The sequence below is a fragment of the Chionomys nivalis genome, chromosome 7, assembly GCF_950005125.1.
Source record: "Chionomys nivalis chromosome 7, mChiNiv1.1, whole genome shotgun sequence".
NCBI classification, from domain to species: domain Eukaryota; kingdom Metazoa; phylum Chordata; class Mammalia; order Rodentia; family Cricetidae; genus Chionomys; species Chionomys nivalis.
This window is the reverse complement of record NC_080092.1, coordinates 65,142,646-65,160,591: the sequence shown is the minus strand read 5'-3', so window position 1 is coordinate 65,160,591 and position 17,946 is coordinate 65,142,646. Positions and strand designations below refer to the sequence as shown.

The 17,946-nt window shown below is 38.6% G+C and overlaps 1 protein-coding gene across 1 annotated transcript in view; it reads left to right on the top strand.

The window, feature by feature from the left end:
• Aatf (apoptosis antagonizing transcription factor) overlaps positions 1–17,946 on the top strand; it is a 108,189-nt gene that overhangs the window by 41,323 nt on the left and 48,920 nt on the right. Inside the window, exons 5-8 of the mRNA XM_057775205.1 lie at positions 6,413–6,527; positions 7,884–8,088; positions 8,919–9,083; positions 12,620–12,703. Coding sequence (XP_057631188.1) covers positions 6,413–6,527; positions 7,884–8,088; positions 8,919–9,083; positions 12,620–12,703 — 569 coding nt within the window. The remainder of the gene's footprint in view (positions 1–6,412; positions 6,528–7,883; positions 8,089–8,918; positions 9,084–12,619; positions 12,704–17,946) is intronic.

Below are 17,946 nucleotides of genomic sequence, written 5' to 3'. Positions count from 1 at the left end.
GAACAAAATAAAAAGTGCTTGAGAGGGCTGGAGAGATGGCTTAGCGGTTAAGAGCACTGACTGCTCTTCCTGAAGACCTAGGTTCAATTCCAAGCACCCACATGGCAGCTCACAACTGTCTGTAACTCTAGGATCCAATACCCTCACACAGACATACATGCAGGCAAAACACTGATGCATATAAAAATAAAAATAATTAAAAAAAAGAGTGCTTGAGAGTAGCCATTAAAAGTTGCCGACTTAACCCAGGCGGTTGTGGTGCATGCCTTTAATCCAGCATAGGCAGGTGGATCTTGGTGAGTTCAAGGCCAGCCTAGTCTACAGAGTTAGTTACAGGTTCCAGAGTTACAGAGAAAAGCCAAAAAAAAAAGAAAAAAAAAAAAAAGAGGTTGTAGTCTTTCAATGGGCAGTAGCAGTGCACCCCTTTAATCCCAGTATTTGGGAGGCAAAAGGAGGTGGCTCTGAGTTTGAGGCCAGCCTTGTTCTACAGACAGTTCTAGGACAGCCAGGGCTAAACAGAGAAACTCGGTCTCGAAAAACCATAAAAAGGGGGCTGGAGAGATGGCTCAGCGGTTAAGAGCACTGACTTCTTTTCCAGAGGACCCGGGTTCAATTCCCAGCACCCACATGGCAGCTCACAACTGTCTGAAGATCCAGTTCCAGGGGATCTGACACCTTCACACCAATGCACATAAACTAAAGTTAAAGTATAAGAAATATTTTAAAGAAAACATAAAAAGAAAAGAAAAAAGTTGTCTTTCATCAGATCCCTTCATGGTTCTCTTGGTTATGCCACATGTTGGAGTTGAACTGCTACTTGCTAATTGGCAAGCAGCTATGGCACACACTGTTTTATAGCTTCTTTCTTTTAAAAGTACTTTTATATTAACTAATTTTTTAAAATATATGTATGAGTGTTTTGCCTGCATGCATGCATATGCACCACTTATGTGCCTGGTATCTGTTGAGATCAGAAAAAGGCATTGGATCTCCTGGAACTGGAATTACTGATTGTTGTGAGCCATCATGTGTGTGTGTGTGTTGGGAACTGAACTCTACTTAGGTTACAAGTGTTCTTAACTGGTGGGCCACCTCTCCAGCCCCCATAGTTTCTTCTATCACTGGTGTCTTAGTAGAAAAGAGGTGCTTCTTTCTTCTTTTTCACCTTCCATTATGTTAAAGAACATGCAGCATAGCAGCAAGTTTACCATTTTCCCCTAGAGACAAGGTTTCTATCCCTGGCAGGCCTTAAATCCCTTATACAACTGAGAATGGCCTTGACCTTCTGATCCTCCTGCTGCTACCTCCTAAGTGTGGGACTACAGGCGTGTCCATGCCCAGTCTATGTGGTACTGGTTATCAAACATAGGGCCTCATGTATGGTAGGCAAGCATGCTATCAACAGAGCTACATATCACTCTCTCTCTCTCTCTCTCTCTCTCTCTCTCTCTCTCTCTCTCTCTCTTCTTTTTAAAAAAAAAAAAACAATTTTAATGTGTCGTTTACTAGCATTTGATATCGTTTACTAGAATTTTGATTGTGGTGGCCCATGCTAATAATCCTAGTATTTGGGAGGCAGATGCGGGAGGATCACAAGTTTGGGGCCAGTCTGGGTTACATAGTAATATACTGTCTTAATGCAAAACTGTGAATAAATAAACCATGCTTTTGTGCAACCAGTATCTAGAACTTTTTCATCTGTGCCCACTAAATAAGTCTTCATTTCTTTCTTCTGAAACTCCTGCAATAGCCATTCTCTTCTCCATCACTGATTTTATTTGGGGAAGGAGTGAGACAGGATCTTTCTGCATAGCACTGGATACCTTGGATCTTACCTTGTAGACCAGACTGACCTCAAGCTCAGAGAGATCCACCTTTCTCTGCCTCTTAATTGCTAGGTCTTCTTTTTCCTTTTCTTTTTTCTTTTGTTTTTGGTTTTTGAAACTGGGTATCTCTGGGTACCCCTGACTGTCCTGGAACTCAATCTGTAGTTCAGGCTGACCTTGCCTCTGCCTCCCAAGTGCTGGAATTAAAGGTGTGCACCACACTGCCTGGTTTATCCTGATTTTAATTTAAGTGGATCATACTTTTTGTTTCTTTCTGATTGGCTGATTTACTTAGGGATCATCAAAAGTTATGTGTGTTAAAACACCTGCCATACTTCTCTTCCTTTTTAAAGTCCATAATACTGTTATCTTCGGCTTTAAATTATTAGTTTTTTTCTTCAGTTTTTGTTTTGTTCGTTGGTTGGTTGTTTTGGATAGTAGTGCTGGTTTGAACCCAAGACCTTTTTTATGCTAGGTAACTGCTCTCATACTGAATTATATCAGTGTTTTTATTGATGTTTTTATTGTGGTGAACTATTTTTGACATAAATCTACCTTTATTGAACCATTTTAGGTGTACAATTCAGTGTCATTAGGTACATTTGCATCGTTGTACAAACCATTACCTACCACTGTCTCCAGAACATGTTCTTACCCCAAATTGTACTATTAAGCATTAATTCTCCATTTCCTCTCTTCTCTATGAATTGTAGTCTTCCACCTGGGCAGGCAGCCGAGGGCAGTAGCAATAGCCTGTGTGCTTTATGTTTTGATGTCTCTTGGACAGTCCTGAGCAACAACTCAAAGGAACACTTTTCATGATGGTTTTTGTTAGGTGTTCTTTGGTTCTTGGAGGGGCAATTATGAGCCCACGTGAGAAAACTGAATTCAAACTGTATATGCATATTTATATTTGGACTTACAGGTGTTAAAATTTTTTTAGGTAGATAGTAAATAGTATGATTTCTTATGACTTTATCAGGCATCCTTACTATGATTTTTCCTTCCTTCCTTCCTTCCTTCCTTCCTTCCTTCCTTCCTTCCTTCCTTCCTTCCTTCCTTCTGTATTTATCTCCTGCCCTCTTTCACTTGAGCCCCCACTTTGTTCCCATTCCTCTGATTTGTACCCTGGCACTTTCCTTTCTATCACCTCCCCATCCTGGCAATGGTCTCTTTTTTACTTTCTTGATCTTTTGCAGTTATTCCAGGATGTATACTCACATCTAAAGATTTGGAGCTAAGAGCCTCTGATGAGTGAGAACATGCAACAATTCTCTTCTGGGTGTGGAGTACCTCAATCAATATGATCTTTTCTAGTTCTACCCATTTACCTGCAAAATTAATGATTTCAACTGAATCAGTTTTTCAGAAACAGAATGGATTTGTAGTTTCACTTTAGAAAATAAGATTTCTCTTTTACAAATTAACTGTTTGGGTTAAGGATACAGCTCACTTGCCTAGCATCATGTGAAGCCCTAGACAGAGGAAAAATCAAAACTAACACACTTCCATGATTGCATGAGCATTCACACATGTGCATTATCCTAGAAAAACAATAAAATCAAACCTATACTTGTTTCTAGGAAATAGGGTAAAACAGTAACAAAGTGGGATATATTTTCCCTACCCCTCTGTGTTTTCACGGGCTCCTTTTTGAGTGTTTTCCTAGTAAAGTATTTTTGCCTTTAAAATTATTATATCTTTATCCTTCTTTATTCTACTATTCATTTGTAGTAGAATTTGCTTTATTTTATTCATTTTGTCCCTTCCCATTTCCCAAAAGCTGACTTACAGAAAAATGGCTTTGTACAAGAGTCCATCTGCTTCTTTTTATGAACTAGCTTGCTATGCTTGCAGGTCAGTCTTGACTTGTGATCCTCCTGCCTCATCCTCCTGGGTGGTCTGAGTTTATGAGCTACCATTTCTGGCTCTGTTTTATTTTTGTTCTTCATCTCTATGGTGGAAAACTTTTGTTTTATTTTGTTTCTAGAGATAGAACGTAAACAGTTGATAATCTTGTTCTAGGACACAGGCATTTGGGTTTTTTTTTTTTTTAGGAAGTACGTAATAATTTGTAAGTCCTTTCAAGTGGCATGGATATACACTGATTATGAATGCGTTACAAGTGTTACAGAATTCATAAAAGATATGATCAGGAATATCATTTAAATAAGGAAATTGTATTTATATAGTTTTATATGCAGATACTTTAAAGACATATAAAGTTGTTTTGGGTCATGGAGTTCCTTCTGGCTAGTCTGGGAAGGCTTTTTCAGGTTACTTAGCCTTTTAGCCTTATGCTAAAATAGAATGACATCATGGATGGAACTATTGTTTAACATGTGTTGATGGTACCCCATTGATGAATTGGCTAGGATAGAAAATTTAAAGAGGCTGCCCGTGCTGGGTGGGGAGAGGGAGACCAGAAAGAAACATAGAATAAGACTTTTTTTTTTTTAAATCACTTAGTAAAAGTTTGTGTATGTTGAAGTTAGCGTAGAGTAAATGCAGAGGTTGTTGAATGAAAATAGAGATGCTTGTGCAATTTTAGCTTGGAAAAGAGAAAAGAAGTGATTGAACTATGGCCAAAGATGAGCAATTATCAGTGATAATAGGAATGGGAAGTTGGGGAATTCATAGCCAATTACGTGTATTGAATTACAGGCATCCAAATGGCAATGGTCTGTGGAAACAATGCAGAAAAAATACAGTGAAGGGGAAAATATTAGGTGGAAGAAAGTTCTATTTCTGAGATGGCAGGTTTGAATTGTGGTACAGTATTAAGGCAGAGATTGTCTGGCAGTTACTGAAGATGTGGGAATTTGATTATCAGAGATAAATCTGGGTGCTCTCAACAAATAAACATTGTTTATCAATACTTGGCGAACTCTTTAGTAGGGTTATTCTAATACAGAAGGCAGGATTTCAGGGATCTGGGGTTGTAGCCCTGACTATCCTGGGATTCACTGTGTAGATCATGTTGGCCTCACATTCACAGAGACTCACCTACCTCTGCCTCCCTAATACTGAGAATAAAGGTATCTGAAACTATGAAACTAGAGATCGAGTTTTTAATGTTTTTGGTTTGTTTGAGAAAAGGTTTTTAGCCCAGGCTCACTTCCCTTTGTAGTACAGAGAATGACTTGGATCTCCTGATCCAAGTTGCTCCACCTCCTGAGTACTGGGATTATAGATGGACCCCCATGCCTAGTTTATGATGGTACTGAATACCAAACTCAGGGCCTCTATGAATGCTAGGCAGTCAGTCTGCCAAATGAGTCACAGTCCCCAATTTTTTTTTTTGAGTTCTTAATTATAAATTGTATACCTAATCCTGACTAACTGTACTATTACAGATACATTCTGATGGATGTAAGAGCCAAGTGAGAATATTGTCTCTATGAGTAAACCCATTACTCCTGCACAATCTTTGCTGGGTAACCCCAAATGGTCTGGTGCCTGAGCCTCCCAAATTCTGTCCATGTATAAATTAATATACATTTCAGTACTGAAAGTTGGAAATTATTAATTTGTGGTTTTTTTTTTGTTTGACTTTGCTTTGTTTTCTGTTTTTGTGTGGTATGCATTCATATGTGTATACATGTCTCATGTGTGGGTACATTTAGTTGTTCTCCACATTATTCACTAGAGTCACAGACTCTCCTTTAAGACTTGAGCTTGCACTTTTGACTAATCTAGTTATCCAGCTTGTTCTGGGGTTGCCATCTCAGCTTTTCAAGAGCTAGGATTCCTAGTGGGCCACCATGCTTGCCTGGCTGGCATTTACCTAAGTTTGAAAATCTGAACCCTGGTCCTCGTACTTACACAGCAAATGCTTTACCCACTGAGCCATGTCTCTAGCCCCCTAACTTGGGTTTTGCATATGAACACTTTCTGTAAGGATATGTTTTGAGATTGAGAGACAGATTTGCAGCTCAAATCAGAGGCAGATGAGATCTGGTCAGGGAGAGAGAGAATTGAATTGTATTCTTCAGACAATGACTTTTTGAAGGAATTGCTGACAAAGGCATCACCCAAGAGATCTGTGGGTAGCCTGTAGGATATACCCAAGGAACTTAGTATTAAGGGGAAATTGTATTAGTTATGATAACAGGCAAGGAATTTGTGAAACTTAATGACTTTAAGAACTGACCACTGGGCTGGAGAAATGGCTCAGTTGTTAGAGAAATGGCTCAGTTGTTAAGAGGATTTGTGTTCAATTTCCAGCATCCGCATGGTAGCTCACAACTGTCTGTAACTCCAGTCCAGGGAATCTGACACCTTCACACCAGTGCACATAAAATAAATTTAAAATAAATAAATTTAAAAAAAGACCTGGCCACTGAAATCTTTCTATCTGCAGACACATTTCTAAGCACCCCCCCGCATGCTATCTTGCTTGTTCCTTACTACCATGTGAGACAGGCACTGCGAGGATTTCCATGGAGAGTACTGACTGTCTCCTGCCTCTGTCTCTGCATTCTTCCCAGCCAGAACTACTAAGGAGACAGTGAATGACAGTCATCTGCTTGTAGAGAGTTGTAAATGACTAATTATCCCCTCTCTGTGCTTTCTTTCTATCCCAGGTCACAAAGCACTTAAAGCATTGTTAAGGTCATTGGTGGATCTTCAGGAAGAGTTGCTTTTCCAGTACCCAGACACTAGATATCTAGTAAGTGGGATGAAGCCCCAGACGGAGAGGTAAGGAGGAAGCAGAACCATAGGCTTACTTATTTGTATTTTTGTTTGGACAGATTCCTATCCTCTATGAAAAACAAAGTCATGTCCTTCCCATACAGGTAGATAGGAAGTTTGATAATAATTGAAGTAGAGCCATTTTTGTATTTAACTGATGGTAAGAACAGGAAGATAGAGATTAGACTGCTTTTTCTAACTTTGTTGTACCTGCTTATCTTTGTAGCCTTAGGCAAAACACTTGCCTTCTCTTTTCTATAATAATTAGTAGATTAAAATCATATTTTGAATATTAATGCTTAATTAATGTTCTGAAATATTTTGTGCCTATGCCATGAACTCAGGTATAACCATGTCCTTGAGCACTGTCTATGTGTTGGAACCAGTAGTACAGTGAGTGCAGTTGGCTAAGTAGATGGAATGCTAAAGTATAGTTTCATAGTGGTTTTCATCACGTGTGCAGTTGTCCCTCTGTATCCAAGGGGGAATGGTTCTGAAACCTTTCATGGATACTCATGGATGTTGAGTTCTGTGTACCTCCTTTTATGAACTTTATCATCCCTGATTTGCTTTTAATACCAATTACAAAGCCAAAATACTAGGTAGATAATTGCTTAGGAAGTAATGGTAAGAGTGAAACCCTGCCCATGTTTGGAATGTGAACTTCCTCTGCTGTTTTTGATCTGTATTTCAAGTTAGTGCTAATTTTTTTTCACATGCAGCTTCTCTTCACTTGGTTCAATTATTATTCACCTCTTTTTAGCAGTTGGTTATGGAAATATGTTTCTCTTATTGATTTGGGGATTTAAGGTCACAGAAATGTATGTGTTTAATTTTTAAAGTTTTAATGTTTCTCCTGTATGTGCCTGCTTCCTATACATTTCAAGTAATGTTTTTACAACCTCATTTCTTTTTATGATGTGCTTGCATTAAAAAAAATTGAAACTCAAGTGCTTTTGATTTTATTTGAAAATTTCTGTGAGTCTTTGATTGTTCTTATGAACTTTTAAAAAAATTAATCTTTATTTTTATTTTAAGAATTTAGTTGTTTTGCCTGCATGTATATTTGTGCGCCATGTATAAGCAGTGCCTTTGGGGGCCAGAAGAGGGTGTCATATTCCCCTGGAACTGAATTAGACAGTTGTAAGCCATCATGTGGTGCTGTGGATCAAACTCAGTTTCTCTGTAAGGGCAACCAGTGCTCTTAACAACTGAGCCGTCTTCTCAAACATACAAAAAAATTATTCTCCTCTTGCTGATATAGTATAGTTATAATGGGTAGGGTCTAAATACTTGACATAAACCTAATCTGTTACTTAAGTAGTGTTTACATTGGACTTAATGTTCTTACTGGTTTTTTAGTGAGGAGATTTCTAGTGAAGATGATGAGCTAGTAGAAGAGAAGAAGAAGAAGAAACAAAGAAAGGGCCCACCAAAGAGAAAGCTAGAAATGGAGAACTATCCCAGCTTCATGGCAAAGCGCTTTGCTGACTTTACAGTCTACAGGAACCGTACACTGCAGAAGTGGCATGATAAAACCAAGCTTGCTTCTGGAAAACTGGGCAAGGTATGTGTGTGTCTTAGGGTTTCTATTGCTGTGAAGACACCATGACCACAGCAACTCTTACAAAGGAAAACATTTAATTAGGGCTGGCTTCAGTTCAGAGGCTTAGTCCATTATCGTCATGTGAGAAGCATGGTAGTGTGCAGGCAGACAATGGAACTGGAGACGAGTTGAGAGTTCTACATCTTGATCTGCAGGTACCAGAAGCAACTGTGGCCAACAGTGGGCATAGTTTGAGCATATGAGACCTCAAAGCCCACCCCTACAGTGACACACTTCCTCCAACAAGGCTACACCCATTCTAACAAGGCCACACCTCCCAATAGTGCCACTACTTATGAGCCAAGCATTCAAACACATGATTCTATGGGGGCCATACCTATTCAAACCACCACTGTGTGTGTGTGTGTGTGTGTGTGTGTGTGTGTGTGTGTGTGTGTGTGTAAAACAACTGAAGCATTTGTGAGAAATAGGAAATGCAGTTTATTTATGTGATGTAATAATAAGCAATTATTTCTGTTCTCAGATTCATTGAACTGCTTCTAGTAGTATAGGTTGTACCATTTGATTTTAGCTTTATTAGAATGTTTTATCCTGGAAAGGAAGCCTGGTTCAGGTGCTGAAAGTATGAAATACTTTAAATAAGCAGATTTGAAAACATTATTGAGGGAGCAGAAGAAAATGATGACTGTTTGAAGATTTTTCTGAGAATAGATATAGCTACTGACATACTCAGCCTTTAACAGAAAATCCTCCGGACACAGAAAAAGAAGCCAGCATCGCTGCCTCTAGCACCGACCTACATTACCTGACACTGGTTAATTTTATTGCAGGGTTTCGGTGCCTTTGAACGTTCCATATTGACTCAGATTGATCACATTCTGATGGACAAAGAAAGATTGCTTCGAAGGACACAAACCAAGCGCTCAGTCTACCAAGTTCTTGGCAAACCTGAACCAGCCCCTGCGCCTGCAGCAGAGAGTTTGCCAGGAGAACCGGTAAGAACTCTGGGACACATGAGCTTATGAGAACAGTCTCTGTGGCTAGTTAAATGTGGAATCAACTCTTGTGAGAAGTTAGTGAGAAAAGAAACAGCACTGTTCTGCTGGATTGTTAGCATGAGGCCTTATAAATCTCTTGATTTTGCATTTGATATAGGAGTTTGGCAGGATAATTGTTTAAAATCCAGTTTTTAAGATTTAGGGGATTTTGTTGGTTGTGGTTGTTTCTGTGATCTGGTGATCAAACCCAGGGGTTCACATGCTGTGCAAATCCTCTACTACTGTTCTATATTCTAGACCTTAAGATTAAGTTTCAAAGTTATTGTGTAGAAATGGCCACATGGACATTTGTTTAATGTTGTCTTTGGTACTCTAGAGCATGATCTGAAAGTGGAATATTAAAATTCCTTTGTTCAAAAGGAAACATTATTTATTTGAGGGAATTTTTTGTTGTGTTTTGTTTATTTTTTTGAGACAGGGTTTCTCTGTCTGTCTTGGAACTCGCTCTGTAGATCAGGATGGCCTCAAATTTACAGAGATCCTCTTGCCTCTGCCTCCCTAGTGCTGGGATTAAAGGTGCATGCTACCATCGCTCGGCTGAGGGGGATATTTTGAGACAGAATCTCTCTACATAGTTTTGATTCCCTTGGAACTCACTCTGTAGACCAGGCTGGCCTTGAACTCAAAGAAATCTGCCTGCTTCTACTTCCTAAGTGCTGGGATTAAAGGCTTGTAACATAACCTTTGGTTTGTTTTTGTTCATTTGTGTATGAGTGTTTTACCTCCATGTATGGCTGTGCACACACTGTGAGCATCCAGTGTCTGTGGAGGCAAGAAGAAGATAATGGATCCTCTGGAACTGGAGTTAGCCATCATATGGGTGCTGGGAACTGAATCTGGATCCTCTGTAAGAATAGCAAGTGCTCTCAACCACCGAGCAATCTCTTAAGGCCACCACATTTTATTATAGAGTTTGTTTTTTATGTTTATATGTTTATAGATCTCTTAAAAAATTGTTAGGAGAGGCTGGAGAGTTGGCTTAGCAGTTAAGAGCACTGGCTGTTCTTCTAGAGGACCCAGTTCAATTCCCAGTGTCCACATGGCAGCTCATAACTGCCTGTAACTCCAGTTTCAGGTGATCTGACAATGTCACACAGATTTACATGCAGGTAAAGCATGAACACACATGAAATAAAAATAAATAAAATAAGATAAAAAATAGTAGAATTACATTACTTTCCCCTTCCTTTTCCTCCTTCCAACCCCTTCCATACCCCTCCTACTCTCAAATTGGCAGCCTCCTTTTTTTGGTTATTATTTTTACATATATATTTACATACATACATATATACATATACACATTCATACATATGTATATGTATACACAAAGATATAAAATACCTGTTGAGTCTTTTTTTTTTGTTTGTGTATGTATGGTTGTATGATTTCAGGGATGTCCTCTTCATTCATATTGGATAACCAGTAAGGGATCTCATTACTAGAGAGGCTAATTCTCCCTCTTCTTGTAGTCTTTTGTGTGTGGGTAAGACTCTGAAATTTTTCCCCTTTCATGTTACACATTTTTATTTTTTAATTACCAAAAAAAATATACTCCATACTTTTTAATTTCATATGAAATGTAAATTTTTTCCTTTTCTGAAAACTCCAATCATATTGTTTCTATAAACTTTATGTATATGACATATGTAACATCTATAAATGTGATTCTTTTTCTTTTTAAATATTTATTTCATTTTTAGAATATATATGTGTGTTTATGTGGGTATGTTCATGTGAGTGCAGGTCAGAGGTACTGGATCCTCTGGAACTGGACTTATAAGTGGTTGTGAGCCTGTTGATGTGGGTGCTGGGAACTGAACTTTCGTCCTCTGGAAGAACAGTACATGCATGCACTTAGCCAAGCCATCTCTCTAGCATCCCTTAAAAATTATCAAAAAAGTTGGTTTTTTTCTCCATAGTTTCATTACACACACACACCCCAGATGGTGTATACTTTAAGCATCTTCTCCCACATTATCCTCTTTTTTTTCCTCCCCCACTCCCACTAAACTCTTCCTTCTAGGCAATCTCCTCCTACTTTCATTTTCTGTGTGTTTGTGGCCCACTCCTTTTAATTAGGCGTGCCTACACCATTGGGTGAAAGATTATTTACTTGAGTAAGGGCAACTTAGCACTGAAAAATATGGCTCTCGTCCCCTGAACAGCCATTAACTGCCTATCGCAGCACCTCAGGGGTCCTTTTGTAAAATTAAGTCAAATGGTATTTGCGCATTTAAAAAAATAATCTGAAATGTCACTATATTTAAACATTATAATTTAAAAATATATTCTAGATACTTTATCATAGCATGAAAATCTACCTTATGAATGGGAGGAGGGGAGGAGGTGGACATTTTTAATAAAAAAAAGAAAAGAAAATCTACCTTATGTTTTTCTTTCTGTAAAGAATTCCATTGTATGCTATGCAGGGAGGTAGTGTCTTATGCCTTTAGTCTGGTCTATAGAAGTTGTTTGAAGACAGCAGGGGTACACAGAGAAACTCTGTCTTGAAAAAAAATAATTTTGTTGTATGACTGTAAGCTATAACTTAGTCAAACTAGATGTTTCTGTTGTCTCCAGTTTTAGAAGCAAACTATAGGAAACATTTCTAAATATTTCTGTTTATTTGCATGAATGTTTAGATGATTTTGTTGTTGTTTTGTTTGTTTGAGACAGGGTTTCTCTATATCACTTTGGAGCCTGTCCTAGAACTCACTCTGTAGACCAGGGTGGTCTCGAACAGAGACCCTCCTGCTTCTGCCTCCCAAGTGCTGGAATTAAAGGCATACATCACCACTGCCCAGCATATGGATGAAGTTTTAGAAGTAAAAATGTTAAAGAAAATACAATAAATTGTGATAGATGTTACCAAATTGCCTCCCAAAAGAGTTCTATTAATTCCAGTCCCTCTATCTGTTTTCCAAGTTCTGGATGTTGCCAGTCTGAAAGGTGAAAAATAGTATCTTCTTATTTGAATTTGTGTGGATTTTGTTAGAATGAGCTTAAACATTGCTATGATTATTTTTATGCTTTTTTATTCTGTCAACTGCCTGTTAATCTTTTCCACCCCTTTTTTTGAGACCAAGTTTTTCTTGATTTTTTAAAATATAAAACAACATTTATTTATTTGTTTATTTATTTATTTAAGAGTTTTTAGCTGGGCTTGGTGGCCCATACCTTTACTTACAGCATTCTCTGCATTCAAGATTAGCCTGGTCAACAGAAGGAGTTCCAGGATAGACAGGGATACACTGTGAAACTGCCTTGAAAAACCATAGATGATAGATAGATGGATAGATAGATAGATAGATAGATAGATAGATAGATAGATAGATAGATAGATAGATAGATAGATAGATAGATAGAGTTCTTATATCTTAAGGAAAATGTGCTTTTCCCCTTTAGACAGTAGTACTTTGAGTAGTATGACAGACTTCCTGATATTCACACCCTTTTACTCCCTGCTGATGTAGGAGATTCTTCCTCAAGTCCCTGCCAATGCTCACCTGAAGGATTTGGATGAAGAAATATTTGATGATGATGACTTTTACCACCAGGTATGAATTTTGTATGTTCTTCTTTTGTTAAAAACGAGCCATATTTTTGCATTTTAAATCCACTGGTAGCATTCTTTGAATGAAAGGTGATTTATTTTGAATAAACAAGGAGTTAGAACTCCTATATTTGGGATTGTCTTAAACGGTGTCATTCTGGATTGTTTTCTTTGGTTTTGTGTTTTTCTTTTGAGATGAAAATAGCTGCAGCTATTTTGTGAACACTGCTCTGGTCTAAGTTATCTGTAAAACAATTTAAGTTTCTTTTGGTCGATTATTTATTCTTTGTCTTCCACTGGGTACTTTTTGTTTATTTTTGTTTTTGAGACAGTCTCACTGTGTACCAGGCCAAGGCAACCTCAAACTGGTAGCACTGCTTCAGTCTCCTGAGTGCTAGGATTACATGTGTATACCTGAGACACTGGTTGTTGAGTCAAACCTTTCTTCTCCCACTCTAGGTACTAGCCATCAAATCCAAAACCTTGTGCATGCTAGACAAATTCAGGCTTGCACATGCTACCTAGCAAGAACTGGGATCCTAGGCTTCTTGAGTTACATTTCTGGTTCTATGATCTAATTCAGTCTTTTGTTATGTTAAAAAAAATATTTTCTTGTTTGTATGTCTGTTTACTATGAATGTGCTTTGTGCCGAAGGAGGCCAGAAGAGCATCAGATCTCTTGGAACTGAACTTGGAACCCACATAGATGGTCCGTGTGGGTGCTGGGAATTTATCCCCTGGTCCTTTCCAAGAGCAGTAAATACTGTTAATCATTGAGCCACTTCAAACAGCCCCTTTATTGTAATTTTTGTGTATATTTAAATAAGCTTAGTGTATATTAAAATGTAATCTACTGTTAATTTTTCCATTTGTCTATCTAATATTTGAAAAGATAAAAATTGACATATTGTCCAGTTGTCAAGTTTTTATTTTCTTCTTGTTTATTTGTTTGGGCTTTTTTGAGACAGCTTCTCACTGTGTTAACCTTGAATTTGCAGTTTTTCTGCTTCTACCTCCCGTGTGCCGAGTGAGATACAGGAGTATGCCACCTATTCTCTCAACCTAGTGCGTGTCTCTTCAGGAGAGTTTCTCCAATTTTTCTGAAATTATTTGCTTTCCTGATACTCTTTTTTAGTAATACTCGTGCTTGTTTAGATGAACTAAATGTTTGAGATACTCTAAAGGACTAAAGTAACTTTCTATATTCCTGAATCTCTTGATAAGCTATATTATTAATGAAATATGCTTCCTTGCCCAGTGGAAAGTTGAGGATACTCCTCACCAGTGATGTCTGGTTTTTGTTGAGCCATTGATTATCAAGATAAGATTTTACTCTATTAAATGTTTCGTTAGTTTTTCCCAGAGAATTTGCAACAATTTGTTGAAGCTTTAGTCATGATATATTTACTTCACATATGAATATGAAGTAAGAAACCTCTTAGGAAAATTATAAATAAAACAAAAACAGGTAATCTATATTGGGAATGCCTCTCACATGCCATGTAAAGAGAGACTTATTTTAATCTTATTTATTTAAAATGTTTTTTTTTAAAGATTTATTTATTTATTATGTATACAACATTCCTTCCATGTATGCATGCATGCCAGAAGAGGGCATCAGATCTCATTATAGATGGCTGTGAGCCACCATGTGGTTGCTGGGAATTGAACTCAGGACCTCTGGAAGAGCAGTCAGTGCTCTTAACCTCTGAGCCATCTCTCCAGCCCCCTTAAAATGTTATTTGTACATTTGTGTGCATTCAGTGTACATGTAGTACCTGTGTCCAGAAAAGGGTGTTGGACCCCAATTCCATGGAGCTAGAGTTACAGGTGGTTTTGAACTATCTGATGTGGGTGTTAGGAATCAAACCCCAGTTTGCTACAAAAGCAGCAAGTACTCTTGCGTTCCTGAGCCCTCTCTCTAGCCCCATTTACCCTCCCTCCCCCCAAGACAGGGTTTCCCTTTGTAACAGCCTTGGTTTTCCTGGAACTTGCTCTGTAGACCAGCCTGACCTCAAACTCACAAAGATCCACCTGCCTCTGCCTCCTGAGTACTAGGATTAAAGGCATGCACCGCCACCACCCAGCTCAGCCCCATCATTTTTAATATTTGAGTAAAATTATTGCCATAAGTGAATGTGAAAAGTATATTGAGGAGAGAGTATTGGCCTCAACTGCCTCAGTCAGGGGTCTTGATTCTTTTTCTTTTCTCCTGTTCTCAAACACATTTGTCAGAAGGACAGGTAACATTCTGGAGAGTCTAAAGATGTGCTTGATATAGGATATGAATGCTAACTAATTGTGTGAGATCAGGAGAAAGAATCAAAAGATGTTCTAGTCCTCATTAATTGAAGTGTACATTGCTGGAATAAAAGTGCATTGTGAGTTAAATAGTCTAAAGAAGGTAAACTGAAATTGCTGGGAAGAAATCAGTTCCACTGGCAAGATCGGGGGGTCTTGAAGATTATTTCCCCCTTATTTCTTTGTTTTCCCTTATTTTTATTTATTTATCTATTTATTTAAATTCTGAAGATCTGTTTAAGGAATAGCATTACTTGATTGGTTCTTCATCCTAATTAATAATTTTAACTTCAATAAATTCTGATTTCAGAGTTATGACTAGTCACATCTTAGCTTTTCCCCTTTCTGGTTAATTGGGGTGCTGAGGTTAATCTAAATTAAAACTTAAACTAATAGAGGTCAGTAAGGCAGCTGAAACACCTGAGTGAAACAAATGGGGCTGCCAGGCACAACTTTATCTTGGCTGTTTCCCAAGAGGGAAGTGGCAGCAAATTGAAGTTGTTTCAGCCTTCTGTAAAGGTGAATGATGGGTGACACTTGTTAATGTACAGCGTCTCCGGAAGCATTCCAGATTGCTTTGCTTCTGTACCAACTGCTGCCATGCTTGCACACTCGGTAGGAACTGGACCAGTTGCCAACATCTGGCGGCACAGCGAGGCACGGGTGCAAGTCTTGAAACCCCACAGATTCTAAATATGGTGCTTAGAACTGCAAGCTTTAATCACTTACCACTCTTTGGCAGCAGGCTACGACAGCTTATCCTAGCCTCGTACATCACATCCTGACATCTGCTGAGCTGCAAGGCAGCTGCACATTCATTTTCTTTTCTTGCCTTTTCTCATTTCTTCTTATTCCTCTCCTGCTCACTGCCCCTTTACTCCCCCAGTCTCCTCCCTTCAGTTTTCCTCCTCCCCCCCAGTATGCTGCGTGGAAGAGATGATCTGTAAAGATTACTGCTTCATTGTGTGCAAGTAATTGTGGTGATGCCAGGCCCTTGACAGACACAGCGTAGCACCTGTTCTGCTGACCTGGTTAATTTCTTCTGTTGAGTGGGATTTGCCAGAGATTGGAACTGAAGCCAATTCAATGATAAGACTAAAGAAAATGGCTGTATGTTTTCTGTCACCTCCCAATTAAATTGGCTTCATAAAGTGCTTTCCTTATTTGTGAGGGTAGTGAGCCTGAGCTAAGTGTCACATTCAGAAGAGGTACAATGTGTTACAATAGGCTTGTGAGTTTCTTTCTTTTCTTTTTTTCTCATTTGTCTTTTTAAAATATGGTCATGTGGTTGAGGTAGATGGTGAATATAATACATTTCTCACACACATACCCCTTTTTAACATACTTGAGGCGAAACTCTTTGGGACCATATTTTTTTTGTAAGGAAGAGATTATAGCCACATTGAATTTTAATGTTCCATTGTAAGGTTTTAAAGGCTTACTTGGTTAATTCAGGTATTATGAGGCTGTGTGAATACCCTAACTACTGAGAATGATGTCTAGGGTCAGCTCCCCCACCCACCTGCTCACACATCCACTTTCATTTCCACTCTTTGTTTCTCAATGGCCCTTGATCTTTAAAAGCATGCCTACTTTATTTAATAATAATGGTACAGGTATAAACATGCACACACACATACTTATACACTCATGCATATTTATACATAAAAAATGGGGGCTCTAAGTGGCATTATAAATTTTTTCTTTCTTTCTGTCTGTCTGACTGAGGCAGGGTCTCTTGACCTCACTATGTAGGCCAGGCTGGTCTGAAACTCACAGAGATCCTTTTTCCTCGGCCTCCTGAGCTTTAGGATTGAAGGCAAGTGTCACCATGCTAACTTAATTTTATTTATTTTCCTTTTTAAAATTACTTTGTTATATTTGTGTTAATTATTTTTCTGTATTGTCATGACAAAACACTCTGACTGAAAGCAGCTTATGGAAGAAAGTGTTTATTTGGGTTTCTGGTTCCTTTATGTAAGGAAGGCATGTCAGCAGGCAAGCAGGTGGAGTATGGAGCTAAGAGCTCTCACATCCTTAATATCAAGCATGGAGTAGAGCAAACTGTAAACACAGCAAGGCTGTATACTTTCAAAGATCTACTGTAGTGATATACTTCCTCTAACAATATGACACCTCCTAAACCTCACCAAATCAAGTGCTTAAATGTCCAAGCCTATGGGAAAACCACTGCAATACTAATTTATTATATGTGTGTGTGTGTGTGTGTGTGTGTGAGTGTGTGTGTGCGTGCTTGTGCACTACAGCACGTATGTGGACAACTTGCAGGAGTCAATTCTATCCACCTTGTGCATCTTAGGGATAGAACTCAGGTAGTCACATTTGACAAGTGTCCTTACCTAACACTGAGCCATTTCACTGACTTGAATTTTCTACTTTTGAGACAGCCTCACTGTGTCTGGACGGCCTGGAACTCTCAGTCCTCCTACCTCAGCCTCACCAGTGGTTTACAATTTTATTGCAGTTGTTTATTTATTTTGTGTCTGTGTGTGGGTATTATGCAAGTATATGCATGGTCCATATGTGGAGGCCAGAGGACAACTCACCCGAGTCAGATCTTTCCTCCTGCCCTATGGATCCCAGGGGTCAAATTCAGATCAGTAGACCTTTACTTCCTGAGCCATCTTGCTGGCCTAATCATACCATTTGAAAGATTCTTTTATTATATAATTTATTTATCTATTTGTATGTGTGAGTGAGTGTGCACACACATAGGTGGCTGGAGTACAGCTTTGCACGTGTGAGCTCAGATTGTTGGACTTGGTAGCAAGCACTTTCAGCCCTCAGCCATCTTGCCAGCTCCTGGTCTTAGAAGTTTTAGAATTGAAAGACTTAGAAGAAGAGTTTTAAAAGTTAAGTAACCTCTGAAACACACACACACACACACACACAGCAAATGGCAATATTAGCCTCAATCTCTAGGCT